Genomic DNA, 16585 nt, shown 5'->3' on the forward strand with positions numbered 1-16585 from the left:
TGGTATTATGTACATTTGATGCACGGGTTTTAGTTTTAACATAAATATAACTTTTATAAAAACATACTACTAAACATGACAGACAAGTATCACGGCTGTTGCTACTGCTGTTAAGCGATGCATAGCTCACAGTGCAGCATTTCAGTTATCTGTGGCCTGCCAATGAGCTGGTCACACACAGTAGGTGTATGGGTACATCTCCATTTCCTGAAGACAAAAAACTGAAGTGTATTTACATTAGATAGTTTTATAATGGAAGACCACATGTAAAAAGTTCTGTGTTTTTTAAAGACATCTTAGTTCCTGTGCATGACAATTTCACTAAACTTCCATGTAACTGTTAAAGTCAATTAGTGGGGACAAAACCTAGGACAAAATCCTAATTGGTTAATTAATTCAAGTTAAGTCCTGGATATTGCTGCTATTGAACTTCCATATTTTGAAAACTTAAAGATCTGAAACCGGCTTTAAGCGTATGATAGTCCTGAAGAATACTGTGTTACCTCAAATTACAGTCATATTCTCCCACACAACCTTTTTGTATTCCCCCTCCGCTTTGTTGAAAAAGCACTATAGTTCTGCTAGCATGGCTCTATCAGCTTCTGGAGAGTTGCATCACAGAGTATGGCCTACGCTATACAGTGTTAGTGAAATAAATGTCTTTTTATTTCTGAAGGCATGATAGGCTTCTGTTCTTTTCTCTCTTCTTCCATCCAAACCCACAAATAACAGAAATAAGGAATAAGGAAGATAATTGGAAAATGCTATGGGACTGAAATAAAAAAACCCTTTCAAATCTTACTCAGATGTTAGAATAATAGTAAGTTTTAAAGAATTTTCTAAAAATAACAACAAAAGAAACAACGACATGCAAATGAACAGGATAATCTTGACTATCAAACATCTGGGAAATATAAGCACACATGAAAGAGCTAGTCATTTTAAGAATTTAATTTAATAACTCACCCTGTTCAAGAAGATTAACATGTGGCTGTAAAATACCTACTTGCCATCAGAGTATTTCACCCCAACGTAGTCCTAGAAAGTCTTTTGACAGCCCTAGTTACAGTTTAGGACAACAGCATTCATGTTCATTTTGTGTGGCTACTGTTGCTCCAATGTTGCTACAAGTTATCCTGCATATTTTTAAACTAGGAAACAATGTGTCTAGCTCAGTTACATTGTTGTGGCCATCTGGAACCTCCAAGAAACCTTAGTAGGTATAAATCCAAAACTCTGCCAGATCTTCGTTACTTGATTTTTAGTACAAGCACTGCCTTTACTACATAAGAAAGCAGCAAACAGCTGTATCTTGTACAGAGTTAAGAGGCACCTTTTGTAAGTACTTCTGAAATTAAGGCTCTGGCAGCTAAAAACCCAAAATCCTCCATGTAGTATTTCCCTTTAGATCTATCGAAAGTGCTTCATCTCCCAACAAAGGTCAAATACTAGTTTAAAAACATGAGACACAAGAAGAGGAGGACATTGAAATAACTTTCTTCTTCTCTCACATGCGTTGTGCTGCTTTCAGAGCTTTTTCATGGAAGAAAAGATAATCTGAATGAACATCTGACAATATGACAGCATGGTATTCACAAACGATTGATCAAGGGAGTGGCAGAAAGCCTGTGGTAATGGCAAAGTCAGCTCTGGTCTGTGATAGTTTTCCAAATGCTAAGCACCAAATAAAGGGAGTAGGAGCTAGAAGGAACTTGTGAAGGTACAGCTAGAAACTGAAAAGTCATTTCTGTGGATCAGTTCTGGAATTTTTTATTTGTTTCCTGGGCAAGTACTTCCCTATGATTCATATTACTATATACCTTGGAAATTGATGCATGGTGTAGCTCCTTATCTCATGGCATTTTTTACAGCTGCCTAAGAAACCTTTAGTCAGACAGTGGCATTTTAAGCAACTGAATAAGAATGTAGAAATGTACAGTGCTCTTTTTCACCTTAAAGAAGATAATCTGATTGCCTCGGAAGACATAACTTTGCTGACAACAAGGTCCTGTTATATGAACTGCTAGTATCTTCTCAAATTTCTCTGGGAAGCACACTTTTTAAGGACTGTGTAGTCTTTAAACAGATGTCACAGGTCAGCACCTTCATAAATTAAATTGTGTCAGAATCAGTGTCCAGTTTCCTTTTCTCTTTATTATTGTGCCCTGAAACTTACCTTTTCCTTATGAACTTAAGCCTAATAATTAATTTAAAGAAAATACACAGCAAGAACATTTTAATGTCACTGTATCAGAGAGGATTTCTTTTCAGTTCTTTTTGTATGGAAGAAACCAGAAATCTGCACATTGAGGTAAAATTTATCTCATCCTCTGTGCCTGAAGAAAGAAGCCTTGATGCTAGAGATCATTGTGATTTGCAAGAAGAAAGAGAAGACCAAGTCTAACCTCTCCTCTCATGCCCCCCACCCCATATTCCACATGTGTTGCATAGGTATTTTACTCTGTGAAAGCATTGATCCATGACTGACACCACAGAAGTGCAGCAAAGCTTTCTGCATTGGAAAGGAGAGGGTTCCAGAGATGGAAGGGATGTTTCCACATGGACAACCTCAGCAGATCTGATGGATGCACACTTGCTTCACCATAACCAGTATTAACTGAAGGATGGAGTTGGAGTCTGCTGCTGAGAGGATTTTGCCTTAAATACTCCTTAGCTCTGTGCTCAGTCCAAGCAAAGCAGTCGTACAGACAAATTTCTGACCAATCAAGTGCAGTTGTGGCAGGATTTGTATTTGAGATACTGGTTTAGATTGTGACTAATTAGGTTAGAATGATGGAGAAATTAGAGGTACACAAGGCCTAAGAGAGCCAAGTGAAACAGCCAAAATGAAACCCAAGCACAGGTAAATATTGTCTCACTTGAAAGTATCTTGCAAATGTAAAACTAAAGAAATCAAAAAAGTTCAAAGCTTGTAAATGAAACTAAATTCACTTGGGCCATTGTGTAAGTTTTGCTTAAAGTAACATACAGGTATAATATGAACTTATGTGAATCCCTAAGAGAGAACACTGCTTTCCGTAATACTGTGAAACTATACAAACAGAAAGGACTTTGTAGCATATCGTTTCCTCTCCCAGTAAGGAGAAAGCTGTACAAGAGTCCTACAATAAAAAAGGGAACAGAAGTCACAAAGAAGCCTTTTCATGTAGCATTTCAACCATGTGCGGACCAAAGATCTTCTCCAGATATTAAACTCAGTCCCACAATCTATGGATTACTGAAAATATTATGCTCACTGGGAACTGTTGATGCCAGACAGCACAAATCTTATTTGAAGGCTTACTCATAATGATCTGATGGTAAACTTATTAGAAGAAGCTTTTCACTTGGATAACAGACAAGCTAGAAGTACTGCATAGGACTGAGGCAATAGGTAACTCCCAAAGCTATGGTCTGTCACTGTATGTGCATCCAGTGTGATTGATGCAGTCACTGAAATAAATTGTGTTCCTTATTCTTGATGGAACAGATCTGCACATAAACATGGAACAATGAATATTTTCCAGCCTTAAAAAAAATGTTTGAGTCTAGAGCAGTGGGGAAAGATTTGGTTTGGCTCTCATTTTAGGTGACCTTGATTGTCATGCTGTTGCCTAGAACACCTGAAAAGAAAGTATTTTTTGCAAGAGGAAGGGTTCCTTCCCACCCTTTTTAATTTCAACTAGGATTGCGCTAAAACATGATCCCATTTTTGCGGCTCTATTTTTATCCCAGCATCCAGCAGCTGACGAACCATGCCAGGGTTTAATTCTTCAGAGCTGGATGGTGCAGGCATCTAGAAGGCCTGAATTTAACCCTGATTTGAACATGCCAATGCATGTTTCGTTTTTGTTTGCGTCAGTTAGCACCCAATATCAGTTTGCGCCAATTCCCAGTCTCTGCAACTTTTCCTGGTCTCTTAGGCAAATCAGGCCTGGTAGCAAACAACAAGTGAATGACCCAGAAGGCTGGTACGGGGCTGGGCACCATTATTCTCAGGCCATGGATTTCAGTGCTCCATTTGTTCATGTAGTAATGCTAAAAAAAAATGACAGGCCACAAGATAACTATCTCTGCAGGCTTAATTACTGTACCCCTTTGTACTGTTCTTGCCAGTGTAGAAAAAAGAGGCATTCATGGTCCTTTCACTACATTTAGATATGCTGTATTGTTTTTCACTGTTCCTGTAAATAAAGAGGAGGAAAGCTGTAACTCTGAGAGTTTGGGAAATTTTTGCTTTTGTAGAATGAAAAGAAGTTTTAAAGGCAAACCCTTTTTGTAGCCACAAATTGTGCCCTGAAATCAGGAATCTTTTAGTAACATTATCCTGGTGATCTGGAAAATTACTTAAAAATGTCAGACATTTAGGAGCTGAATCAGGGCCTTTCAATTACGATTCAGTCATGGAAAAATGAGTTGGATCCCACCTGTACTGATCTGTTGATTTAAAACCATTCAAGTAAAAATAGGCTTAGGCTGCAACATTTCCAACTGTTCAAGGACGCATTCTTGGATTTTGTGTACTTCATGGGAGTCTATTCTTCATCAGATTGGTAAAATAACCAGATTTTAGAAGAACTAGTATTACAGAATGAAGTCATGACTGAAAGGGAGGGCAGAGAAAGGAAAAGCAGGATAACAAGGAATTTATAAAAAAAATCATTTTAATATAGCTCAAAATGCAGTTTGAATTGGATACAAGACCTGGGAGACTTCTGTCATCTCCAGGGCTCCCAGCCCTGTCTGCTCTGGCTGTTGTCGATTGAGCTGGAAGAAACTGAGGTTTGACATAATGGTATTTTATACTACTACTATTTTTTATTATTATTATTATTATTATTATTATTATTTCACTACATGTATTCAGTAGTGGTGTGTAATACTGCTGCTGAATGTTCATAGTATAGTGTAAAATAGGTGCAGAAATATTTTTCTGTTTTGTGTTTAAAGGATTATGACTGCCTTTTTCTTAAGGCCTTCTGAAATATTCCTTATTAGTTAATTAATTTTTAAAGATCGAAATATGTTCTAATTATAGTGTTATGAAACAACAAATCAAACCCTAGTACAAATTTATGGAGCCCTCCTTAAGGATATTACATTTATGTGCAGGGAATAATAAGAAGTGAAAGGAAGATTTGGGATGATTAATTTGGTATGATGTGATTCTTGACTTGTTTTATATACGTATTTCTCTTGAAGGTATAATTCTACACTTTCAAATTATTTGGTTTGGGAGGTACTGAGCTGAACAATACTTATCAGCTTCAGTAAGAAAACACAAAAGCTAGGAACCAAAATTTCTCCAAGGTGTAACTGTCTTTGCTTTCACTTACCTATGATTTTGGGGATTGTGAGTAAGAGCACCGTCTAGTGATAATCAATAATGTCATTATCATGAAAAGATCATGTTTAGTCTGGACATAAATGCACACTACTAATTCACTTAGCAAAGGGAACTGGGAGCTTGAAAGCAAACAGTGTTCTAGTTGTGATTTCCATTTCCATTTAATGACTGGTGTCTTCCCATTGATACTCCTAGACATGCACAACACGTCTAAAGACTAACTTTGGCCGACAATATCAATATCATGAGATAACACTTTAAAACTAACATTTTGTTTCATAATTTGATGATGTAACTTTATTATGTATTATTGTAACAAAACCCTCCAAGTTTGTGAATGACTCATTTTATATTGATCAGCATAAAGTACTTATTCCACTGATGGTGAATTTAGGTGAAACCATTCTGATTTGCTAGGTATCATGGTTTTTTGAAAGCAAACAACTCTGAAACTTTGCTATTTGGCTTTTTTCAGTGAAGGATGTCAAACAGCTGTTCCTCTGTAAGGTTCTTAGGCATTAAATAATATTATATGTTAGAATTTGCTTAAAACATCCATGCTTAATGATAGTTTTTTCCTACATTGAAAAATTTTATAAGTCAGTTTTACACTATCCATTCTGCAAGTATTATTTCAGAGTGCGGGAAGATCATTGTGAAGATATGATAATATATAAAACTATTTATCCCTTTCAGATTATTTCCATATGCATCCTCTGTAATTAAATCAGTGGCTTATAGCAGCTAGTCTTTGAAGTGATCTCTGCAAAATAGGAAAACGTAGTTTCTGGAACAAAAATGCTGATCAGTGTATTCCAGCCACATCTGTTAAGCTCTAGTAGTTAAGAGATTTCTGTCATGAGAGAGTTCATGCAAAGTAGAAAGTTTCTTGTATTTCTTTCAGTCCAAAGGAAGTTCCTTGGAAGTGATGGGCATTATTCTAACCAAGTGACAAGGTTTGAAGTCTGAGGCATTGTTTGCCCACAATTTTCAGTGAATTTATTGAAAGTGATGCTTAAGTAAGTAACTGTACTTGAGTATTTAAATAGAAGTACTACCAAGAGAATGGTAAGAGAAAGCAGATCAAGAATTTCTGGCAGAGAAGACAAGGATTTAGAGAGATAAATAGGGAGGTGAACTCTTCAGGAGCACCAGTGGTACCAGGCAGGGGAAATTTGGTCTTACTAGTTTTTGTACCCGTCATTCCATTTGTGTTTGATTCTGTTACTTCATAGTGCCACAATGGACATACGATTGTCTTGCATTGTCTTCATTTTAGAAGCTTTCTTAAAATTCAATATTGTAGCAATTTATGCCATACGTGGCATGTTTATGCTACAGAGAACGTATCAAATGAAACCAGAAGTATAGAAAACAATAGGTTACCTACTTTCTTCATAGTTCTGACCATCACTGGTTCACCTGCTAATGAATTGTAATATAAAACATGCTTACAAAACCCAAAGCATCCAGCTTCCTAAATGGGACCACATTTCTAAAACATACTGACAAAAAGGCAAGTTTATAAAATAATAATTTTACAGCTATACAATCCAGGATGACATAACTCTTTGGAAGTAAAAGGTTACCCATGCATTTGATGCCCCAGCCCAAAGGTATGAAGGAGATATCAAACAAAGAAGGAAACTTAAAGGGTTCAGAACACATTTCTGTGGAGGCAGAACGACAACTTCTAGAGAGTGTTTCCCTGCTAAACAAGAAAAGAAGATTCTGTGCCGTGGCCAGGACTGCAGCACATGATAGAGAGCTCAGGGTATAATCTCATTGGCTCTGGCAAGCTTAGAGCTAGGTTTTCATTGTAATTTGCCTTCCATGTAAGCAACAAATAAAGCAGCCACTTCTTCACTGTTCTGAGCACCCCACTGAGAGCAAGGTGCTGAGGTGTTGAAGATTTTTGGCTTTCATGTCCAACACCATGTTGTATTGGCAGGTAATCAAAAAAACAGCACTTTGATTTTGGTGCATGCTGAAGTGTTAGTCTAAATGTGCATTTATGCATTAATGTCTCATCCTAACATCCACACTGACTATGGACTACAGATTCTAATGAAATGGGACAGATGGGAAAAATTAAAGAAAAGGAAAAAGAAATCCACTGTGTAACTTGTGTACATTAGGTCTGAAATTTAAAACCGTCAAGCTGATATCCAGGGGTTTTTTTTACAGCCAGTTTTGTTCTAGCCAACAAACAGTGCTTGTAAGTACTGGTTGCAATCTAAATGTTATCATTTTTTTCCACAGTTAATTCCATGCACAGAACTGTTCCTCTTAAAGTTGAAGCTATTTCTGCAAATCAGTCTCATTTTATAGAGTGCTAAGCATTTAATCTATAAAATATGGTTCCTTAAAGTAATTTCTGCTCTAAATATTTCTGCTGTAAATATGAAGAACATTGAGTTCTGTGTTTGGAAGAAAGGCCTTCCATGATATGCATAAATTGCTAGCTGTATCCTCTCAAACAATCTGACACAATCCAAAAGGGTTTTGTAAACAACATTTCCTGTTGTGATATTTTAATGCGAACTTGGCTAAAAAATCTTACTAGTGCATTCATAATAAGAATGCAATAGCAGAAAATACAGAACAATGAAATATAATAATATCTTGCAGTGTATTTTTTAATGTTTCCAGCAAAGAAACTAAAAAATGAAGCAACACTTAAACAAAGCACTTAATCTAATTTAGTAGGAATACACTGTTTGGGGGGGGGTTTAGCTTGTTTATTTTAAATCAGTGTGAATTATGTTGTTCATTCTATTCCATTGAAAACTCACTTAGCATGAGAGTTGGAAGAGTATCTATTGGAAACAAGCACAAATGAATACTACCATGTATCCAAACCATGCTTGCATTTACCTAAATACTGTGGAAAGCATGCCAAAACTAGCTTGGTATGTAGCTCTGTATATCCAAAACAGGGTATACAATCATGTGCTAGATCAGCCTGCTGTTTTTAAACAACTAGATGGGACTTTAGTACTAAACATTTCCAGTGGCACAATTGCTGGAATGCAAAAGTCTGAAACTAGAAAATGCAGACCCCTAACCTTCAGAAGTACGTGTAAACCTTTGCTGGTAAAGGTGTATGATTTTTTATTTCCCTCATTATTTTTCTAACTAGCAATGGCAGATTTTCAGGAACAGTTATTTTGTAGTGGTCTATTTTAGTTAGGTTTTGGGAACTTTAATTTGTTCCTTTGTTTTGCAAAATAAACTTAACCTCTATAAAGCCTAGCTTCTTCCCAGTTTGTTAGTAGAAGTTTTGTCATTTACTTCAGTATAAGCTGAATTTTGTTATCTAAACATGTGCAAAAATGTATTGGTTATTACACTGGCTCAAGGTTTGTCACTGAGTCAAAATCCTCTCCAGAGAAGATAGATAAAACCACATTTTTCCACATAACTCCTTATGTGAAAGAATATGTAAATATACCTCACAGGGTTTTCTGTATATCAGCAAATACTGGCTGTGTTAGATGGTCTGAAGAGTGAATTTGAGAATAAGAGTTTGTCCAGGCTGCAAAAACAAACTGTGTTTGGCAATGTATTAGCTAGAAATTCAAACAAACAGTTCTAAATACAGTCCAAGTATGGCAATGTGTCTTTAAAATCATGTAGGTTAACTCTAAACTCCCTTTTGTTACTGCCAGAATTAAACTAGCATGTTTGAAACGTGGCCTGCTCTGTCTGCTGCTAATGTGTGAAGTTGTAGTCAAATTGTGTTTAAAATGTCAATTGATAATAAGGAAATATCAGCAGGGTCATGTTAGCTCAATACTGAGCACTTACACAGCATGTGGAGCATCTTCATTTCAAACACAGTAGTATATAGTAAGATCCTGCTTGACTATGGAATACAAGTATATTTTCAGAAACAGCACCAAAGCACCAACACCAACTCCAAGATTACTTTTAATGTCATGGAATCATAGAATGGTTTGTGTTGGAAGAGATCTCAAAGATACTCTAGTTCCAACTCCCTACCATGGGCAGGGACACCTTCCACCAGCCCAGGCTGCTCCCAGCCCCGTCCAGCCTGGCCCTGAACACTGCCAGGGATGGGGCACCCACAGCTGCTCTGGGCAGCCTGCGCCTCACCACCCTCACGGTAAATCTCACATGTCATCTGGAGATGATCTGGAACACAGAGCTGTATCTTCCCTTCATCTTGCTGGGAGGATGGTGCTCCTAGGCCATCAGTGCAGGGGCAAGCAGGGGAGCAAAATCCCTCATCTGTGTGACTCAGCACTGAAATGAGCTAGGAGCGCAGGTATAACACAGCTATATTTATCATGTCTCAACTAGAATGTAGTGACCAGAAGCTCAGCTTTTACTAACCTACTTTTTCTGCCTGGAAGTACAAGCATTTGGCAATGTTGACAATCTAAGAGAATGACAGGAACTTGAAAGAGTCTCCTTAAACCCAGTGGCTTTGATGTACTTTGTGGATGGGCCAACTGTGTGCTAACATACCTCATATGTGTGACAGTGACATTCTTTGCCTTACCCAGGATCAAAAGCGTAACTGTACTACTACGTCTTATCCTTCTTTATTTTTTTCTACTAGACTAAGGTCAACTTCATGAAAGCCACTTGGGATTGTCCTGCAAGTGTAAAGTATTTCAGAAAAATGCAGGGAGAAAGTCAAACTACTGCAACAGAGCCCGCTTCTGTATACATCCAGCATTAAGTAATTGTATTCAGACATCAACTTTTCACACTGTTGGTTCAGGTTGTTCCCAAGTCTTTGAGTTTCATTTTCAGTTTCAGGTTCCAATTAATCCAAAATGGTGAAACTGAGACTTGAATTGAAATCTGAGCATTTTGGTAGACAAGAGCACAAGTCTAAAATGACTGGGCAGCCAGTTGTCACATGTCATTACCGAGCCAAAGGTGAAACTACTACTTGTGCAGCAGCAGAAGTCCATTTCAGAAACTGGCAAAATAGTCACAAACTGTATAAGTTTTGCATGAGGCCTGGTTGCAGCTGTTGGATTTAAGCCCTGAACCATCAAAGCATTTCATAGGATTAATTAGGACTATAGTTAACATTTACCAGACAATGTGAAATTGCATGATATTTGGCACAGAAGAAAATGTCCATATTAGAGCAAAAATTTTCAGGGTGCAAAATCACGTTGGTAAGAGTTTCATAATAACCATTACGTTCTTTCAAATAACTTGACATTTTAGACATTGTAATTGCAGTTATGCACTGGCAAACTGGCAGTGTAGAAATTAGAGGAAGGGAAACATTACTATTATATTTTTCTAAAAATTTAGTTGAAAAAAATTGCTAAAAAAGTACATAAAATCTGTCATCACTTTAAAAAATATCATGGTGTTTCTCCATATGCAACTACATACTGTTCTGCCACTGATGAATCAGGGAGAGGTCAGGATGAATGCTCTTATAGATCTAAAATAGGACAACATGATCCCCTTTGAAGGTATCTTTCTTGCTGAGGTGTATGTACGTAGAAATATCTCTGTATGTACTATATATAGACTAGAGTACTTCCAGAGCTGTGGTGATCTGAATTCAGTAACGTGAGGCACCTTGTTTCAATAACATTAGTTTCCCAAATGTCTCAAGCATGAAAACCTACAACACAATTGATCATATGGATTTTTAAGCATCTGTTCATTTTTACTTTCAGGATACTGATAGGAAAAAGAGGACTGAATTTCCTTTGAAGTGCTTAGAGGTCTGAGTCATGGAACTTACTGCCCTTGCGTACTAGAACTACTTGGTTAAGTTCCCAAACTTAAATTAGCAAGACTTTGAGAGATACAATGAGTTCATCAAATTGATGTTTGGTGTTCATAACACAGATGCTAAGAATAATGTACCGCTATTGCAACCAGATAATTTAATGGGGTTTCATCATGGTTGAATTATTAATCTAAATCATCTGTAGGACAACTCCATTAAATTACCTATTGTAAAAGAGATGCTTCTTAAAGGGTATAGCTTCATTATATATAACTGAGCTGGTATTGTTAAGTATTATTAGAAAAATTCACAGGACTTTCTTTAAAATGCTAGTCTGGAAAACCATTATTTCGTACACACAGTTTTTATATATTATAAATTAAAAACCTTAAAGACATTTACGAGAAAAAATATATATTTATAAAAAAACCAGATCTCACAGTGGAAACATAAAGGACATCGCATGTCACTTTGCTCTTACATATCTTTAATTCTTAGCCTTCTAGGGTCAGTGTTGTGCTGAGATTTCCCAGCTGTCTCCTGCTTTGGGAAAGCTGTCCTACAGTGCACTACTGACATGGTCTAGTGTCTTGGTGCATACACAACACAACTGATACCACCACTGTTTTCCTTAGCTTTATACTCCCGATAATATAATTATTATTTTTTTTTAATAACATCCATTTATTGGATATCCTTCTTAGCACAATACATCTTTCGATGCAGTATTTAAAATAGATTTTTTCAAGTCTTTACGTTATATGTGGACAGTATATAGAATATGCAAACTTTTTTAACTGAAAATGATTTTTTATGAAGTATTTACAACATTAGTGGACATAACAAACTAAGTTGATGTACAGAGCCAGGGTTGGGAGGAGAAGGGGTGTTAAAAATTTTGTATGCCTCTACAGAGAATGAGTCAAAAGTTTTCAAAATGTGCATTTTGAATAAGAGTTAAAAATGGGCAAACAAAATTGTACTTTCTGAGACTTAAAAAAAAATGCATTTGTTGCAATCTCTTATCTGATAAATTACTGAAATTTTTTTAATCTAATGGTTGTAAAATTATTTGCTGATGAAATTTTCCTATTTTACATGCTGGTGAGAAAAAATATCAAGATATTTCTTAGTGACATTTCTTTAGCTTTCAAAAACAATACGTTTCCTTTATCAAAAGGGTAGATAAGTGTGAATTTGGGATTTTTGCATCCTGTCACATTTTCATGTATTATCTCATTTCCCTCCATTTTACATCCCTTTCCCCTTTAGATCTGTGTCACAACCACTGCTCTGCTCATGACCTGAGTGCGCTTCCCTCTGCAGCAGTCTGGGGCTATACCATGCCCAGGTTATGTTGGCAACCAGGTGAGCCAACCTCTCTGCAGCTTTCCCAGCTCCTGCGAGCTGAGACACCAGAACCAGAAATACTTCTGACAAAATCTCAGTTGGTGTAAACTGGCAATGACCCACTGATTCCATGGGACTACATTAGTATGTACCACTGGAGAAGCTGCACCTTGAACTGGGGAAAAATCCCAAACAAAACAAAATAATTTTTTATTCTGTTTAGGATACACAACCTTTTGATTTTGGAGACAGTAGGAAAATTACTATGCACTCGTTACATAACTCTTTATAGTTTTGTGAATTATTAGATTAATTTTTCACAGATAACAATAAAAACTGAAAACTCCATCTCCCCAAACACAGTGTAGCTGCAGCCCCCCCCCACCTTTCTGTGCCTCAACCCAACAGCGGTGCCTGACCTGGAGACCCACATCTGTGCACCTCTGAGTGAGCCCAGGCTCCCCGGGGAGGTCGGCGAAGCCTGCAGACAGAGGAAGTCCCAAAGAAAGCTGTGGCCTGTTAACTCCAACTTTCAGGTTTCCAGCCAGATACTTGTGTCAATTTTCTAATCTCACTGATCCTGACCAATTATTATGCGTGGAGAAATGAATGATCTGGAACTCATAAAGCACCCAGCCCACCACCCTTGTAACACTTACATATGCTGATATGCATGTACTTCTACAAAGGGTGTTCTGAGGTATTATATTACATGGCCTTTCGATTAGGTTCATTTGCAAGAAAACAAACTCATGCTTCTTTGATTTTTTTTCTAAATATGCCTATTACTATTTTTCTAATTTCAGATATATTTTACTGGTGGATTTTCCCCTTAGAAGTAAGGCACAACTATTACTATGTATCTAGTTCTCAAGTCCCAAATTTTAGTGGTAAAACAGAACCAAGACTGAAGTGCCACAGTCAAGGATGTGAATATGGGAAAAAAAATTATAGCCCATTTTTATCAGGGAAGCTAAAGCTTAATCAGATTATTGTGTTCAATCTACTGTGCTTTTTACTTTTGGGTTTATGTAATAAAGAGCTCTTGCCTTTTACCGTTACTTACAATTTTTTAAGTTCTATTTACAATTTCTCACTAGATGGCAGGATTCCACTGTCATCTATTATCAGTGGTTTATACTTGCAAAGCAACAGTTGCCCATTGGTAGGAAAAAGACTTAAACATGTTCGTTTTGCAAAATATAAAAACAAACAAAAAACTTAACAGTAATGAGAAAAATTATACATATACTCAATAAATCATAGCTCTGTTACTGAATATGGTTAATATTATGGACTGAAAATCATTGAAAATAAAGAAGACTTTCTATTCCTGACAGAGGAACTAAAAGGACCTTCTTTTATAAAATGAGGCAAACTTACTGTTTCTGCTGTTTGTGAAAAAGTTAACTGATGCAGTAAATAAAATTTAACTAATTAATAAATATATTGACACCTTAAGAAAGTTAGAGCTTAAATAGCTAAACTACTGATCTAAAATACAATATCAATGAACAAAAATACTTAACACTCAATGTACTGAACTAGATTACCAAGACACTAAAAGGCGATAAAATACATTTTAATATCTCTCCCTCAATTTAACAGGGCAGAATGCATTGTACAGTGATCAGTCCTAGTATGATTTCAGCCAGTGATATTTTGCTGACCTCTCAGCTCTGGACCAAATTTGTCCCTCTTTTCTAGGAGACCAGAATGCAGCTCCATACAGTTACATAAGCCTTAATAACCATGACAAATCTTCATTGTTGCAGCAGTAGAGAAGCTATTGCAATGGAGTGAGCACTGATTTTTAGCAAAACTATTTTTTAACTATTATTTTTGCAACTTGGCGTTACCAGTTCTTATTTTTAATTTATTCTGAATTTCTGCTGTTCATTTTGCTCTCATTTTATACATTAAGGTAATTTATGAACTGTTCATTAATTTTCAGTTTTGCTTATGAAATATAAAAGGGAATGTTTGGCGTCTATTAAAGCTGCTTCTAGGACTGGATAACTTTCCAAACCCAGCGATAACTCAGTGTAATGCTTTCCAGGATTCCCAAAATAGTAAGAACATTTTCTCATGATAAAGCTGTATTTATTCTATGACTAGACTTGAAAAAGTATCATAAATAGATGACCGAAACAGTATTTCCTAATATGAGATTCAGTTTTGCGATATGCCGACAGGATTCAGAAACCTATAGCAAAACTAACAGGAGCTGAAAGGCATAGATCATTGCACAATTTCAGACCTTTAACATTTAACAAAATGTTAGCAATACTTGCAAGCTACCAAAAAGTAATCATTCCTTTTTATTGAAACAAACATAATCAGCACCTGCAAAACATCTTAGCAAAATCAAACAAGCATCACAATAAGACCTACACCAACCATTTCACTGGAAGCAGTATATATTTAAACAAACTATTCTCTTCACTCGTGTTCACAAAACACTGATAACATCTTTCTCTCATGATCCTACCTTGGCGATTTGCAAAGGCTGCTTTTGCTCCTTGCCACCTTGCAATCTAAAGCCCCAAGGCGCCCCTCCACTCATAGCAATGCAGAGATAATCCCCTGTGCCCATTTTCCTGGTGCAGTTAGGCAGCATTCATTTAAAGAAGAACATGAAAAGTTTGTCTTGCAGATGTTCAGCAAGCTGGAGATTTGCCTGCCAGGCAGAGCTGGAGACCCAGAGCACCACACTGTTGCTGCTGCTGTGTACTGCACTAGCAAATGTAGTCATTCAGAAGAATGTAAGAGCTCCCTCGGACCAAGGGTACAGCCCACTCTTTCGTCAGATTTCTATGCTCAGCCCACCTTCAAAGTAAAGTAAGTAACGTTGAGGAAACGCACACAAAGAGACTCGGCCACGAGTCAGGAAAGGCTGTATTTAAACATGACTCTCGTGACAGCTAAATCAAAACCACAACAAAAAGAAATGTACACTTGCCGGTGACAATTTAGGACTTGAGTTTACTTTAGTAAATGGTACCAGACATTTTAAACTCTAATTTACCCACTTTCTGCATTCATATGCCAAACAAAGAAGGAAGCAGAATCGAGTGAAAAATCACGTACATCCTCTGCATAACTGATATGTTTAGATTGAACTAGTTTTATGATTTTCATATCTACCCTGCATACACTTTCTGCAGCACTGCAGGTATTAAAAAAAAAAAAAAAAAAAAAAAAAAAGAGAAAAGTTTTATAATGTCCCTGTCTAGGAATCGCTGCTTTTGCTGGTTATCTCTAACCTTAGTGTAGTTTAACATGCACTGCTATTTAGCAGTGACTTGAATTATTGTTGGACCCTAATAATACCTGTCCTTAATGCAGCCTGTTGCCTTTCCTACCAGAGAGGAGAAGAGGATTAGTGGAATGAAGTATCAGATCTCTCTACTGATGCTATCAATGGATGATTTGCATTGTGTTATTAAAGGGGAACCTCACCATAAGCGTGGGAAATTAATTTGCAGGTGCCTTACATGACCTGGGTTTAGTTCTGTTCCCCATTGCTGACTTCAGGTAATGCAGACTGTAAACAGCTGAGCTCCTCCGGGTCTAGTTGGAGTGGCTTAAGAGGTGACTGTTCTTCAGCAAGGGATGAATATTCCCCTAGCTGAGTGTTAACAACTGACAGTGAAGCGCTCCTGCTTGCCTCAGCCCGAAGTCAGCTTGCTTGGTTTAAATCATGCTGCATTTTGAACTAAGCTGGTTTGAAAGGAAAGTGTTCATCAGGTGGGCAGAAACATCTTTAATGGCTAGGCTAGTTTCTGAAGCAAATACCTCTTGCTTTGAGACCCAGGTTGTTGGGGCTTGATGTCAGATTCTCATAGCCTAAATTCCACTGAGGTCCTTATACAAAGTGGTTTTGGTTGGCTGGTTCTAGGTCTTCAGTGATGTCAGGGCAACAGGAAACAGCATTTAAGTTACATGACTTTGCATCCGAGTAGCTGGTAACCACTGAGCCTTTACACCTAAGCCTGTGTATCTGTCAATTAAGTGTCCCTGGAGTGATGCTTCCTTACGCTACAGCCATGTTCTTTAAAGACCATTAGGCAAAATATCGAAGTAGAGACAGGATCTTCTGATTTTCAGTTAAGCTGAAATATTATGGATGGAAAAACTAGGCAGGCTTT

The 16585-nt window shown here is 37.1% G+C and overlaps 1 protein-coding gene across 1 annotated transcript in view; it reads right to left on the reverse strand.

Moving 5' to 3' along the window:
* Window positions 1–15165, reverse strand: part of SYNPO2 (synaptopodin 2) — a 95774-nt gene extending 80609 nt beyond the window's left edge. Inside the window, exon 1 of the mRNA XM_040584298.1 lies at window positions 14926–15165. Coding sequence (XP_040440232.1) covers window positions 14926–15054 — 129 coding nt within the window. The 5' untranslated portion in view covers window positions 15055–15165. The remainder of the gene's footprint in view (window positions 1–14925) is intronic.
* Window positions 15166–16585: the final 1420 nt, after the last annotated feature.

The sequence above is a fragment of the Falco naumanni genome, chromosome 1 (genome assembly GCF_017639655.2).
Source record: "Falco naumanni isolate bFalNau1 chromosome 1, bFalNau1.pat, whole genome shotgun sequence".
NCBI lineage: Eukaryota > Metazoa > Chordata > Aves > Falconiformes > Falconidae > Falco > Falco naumanni.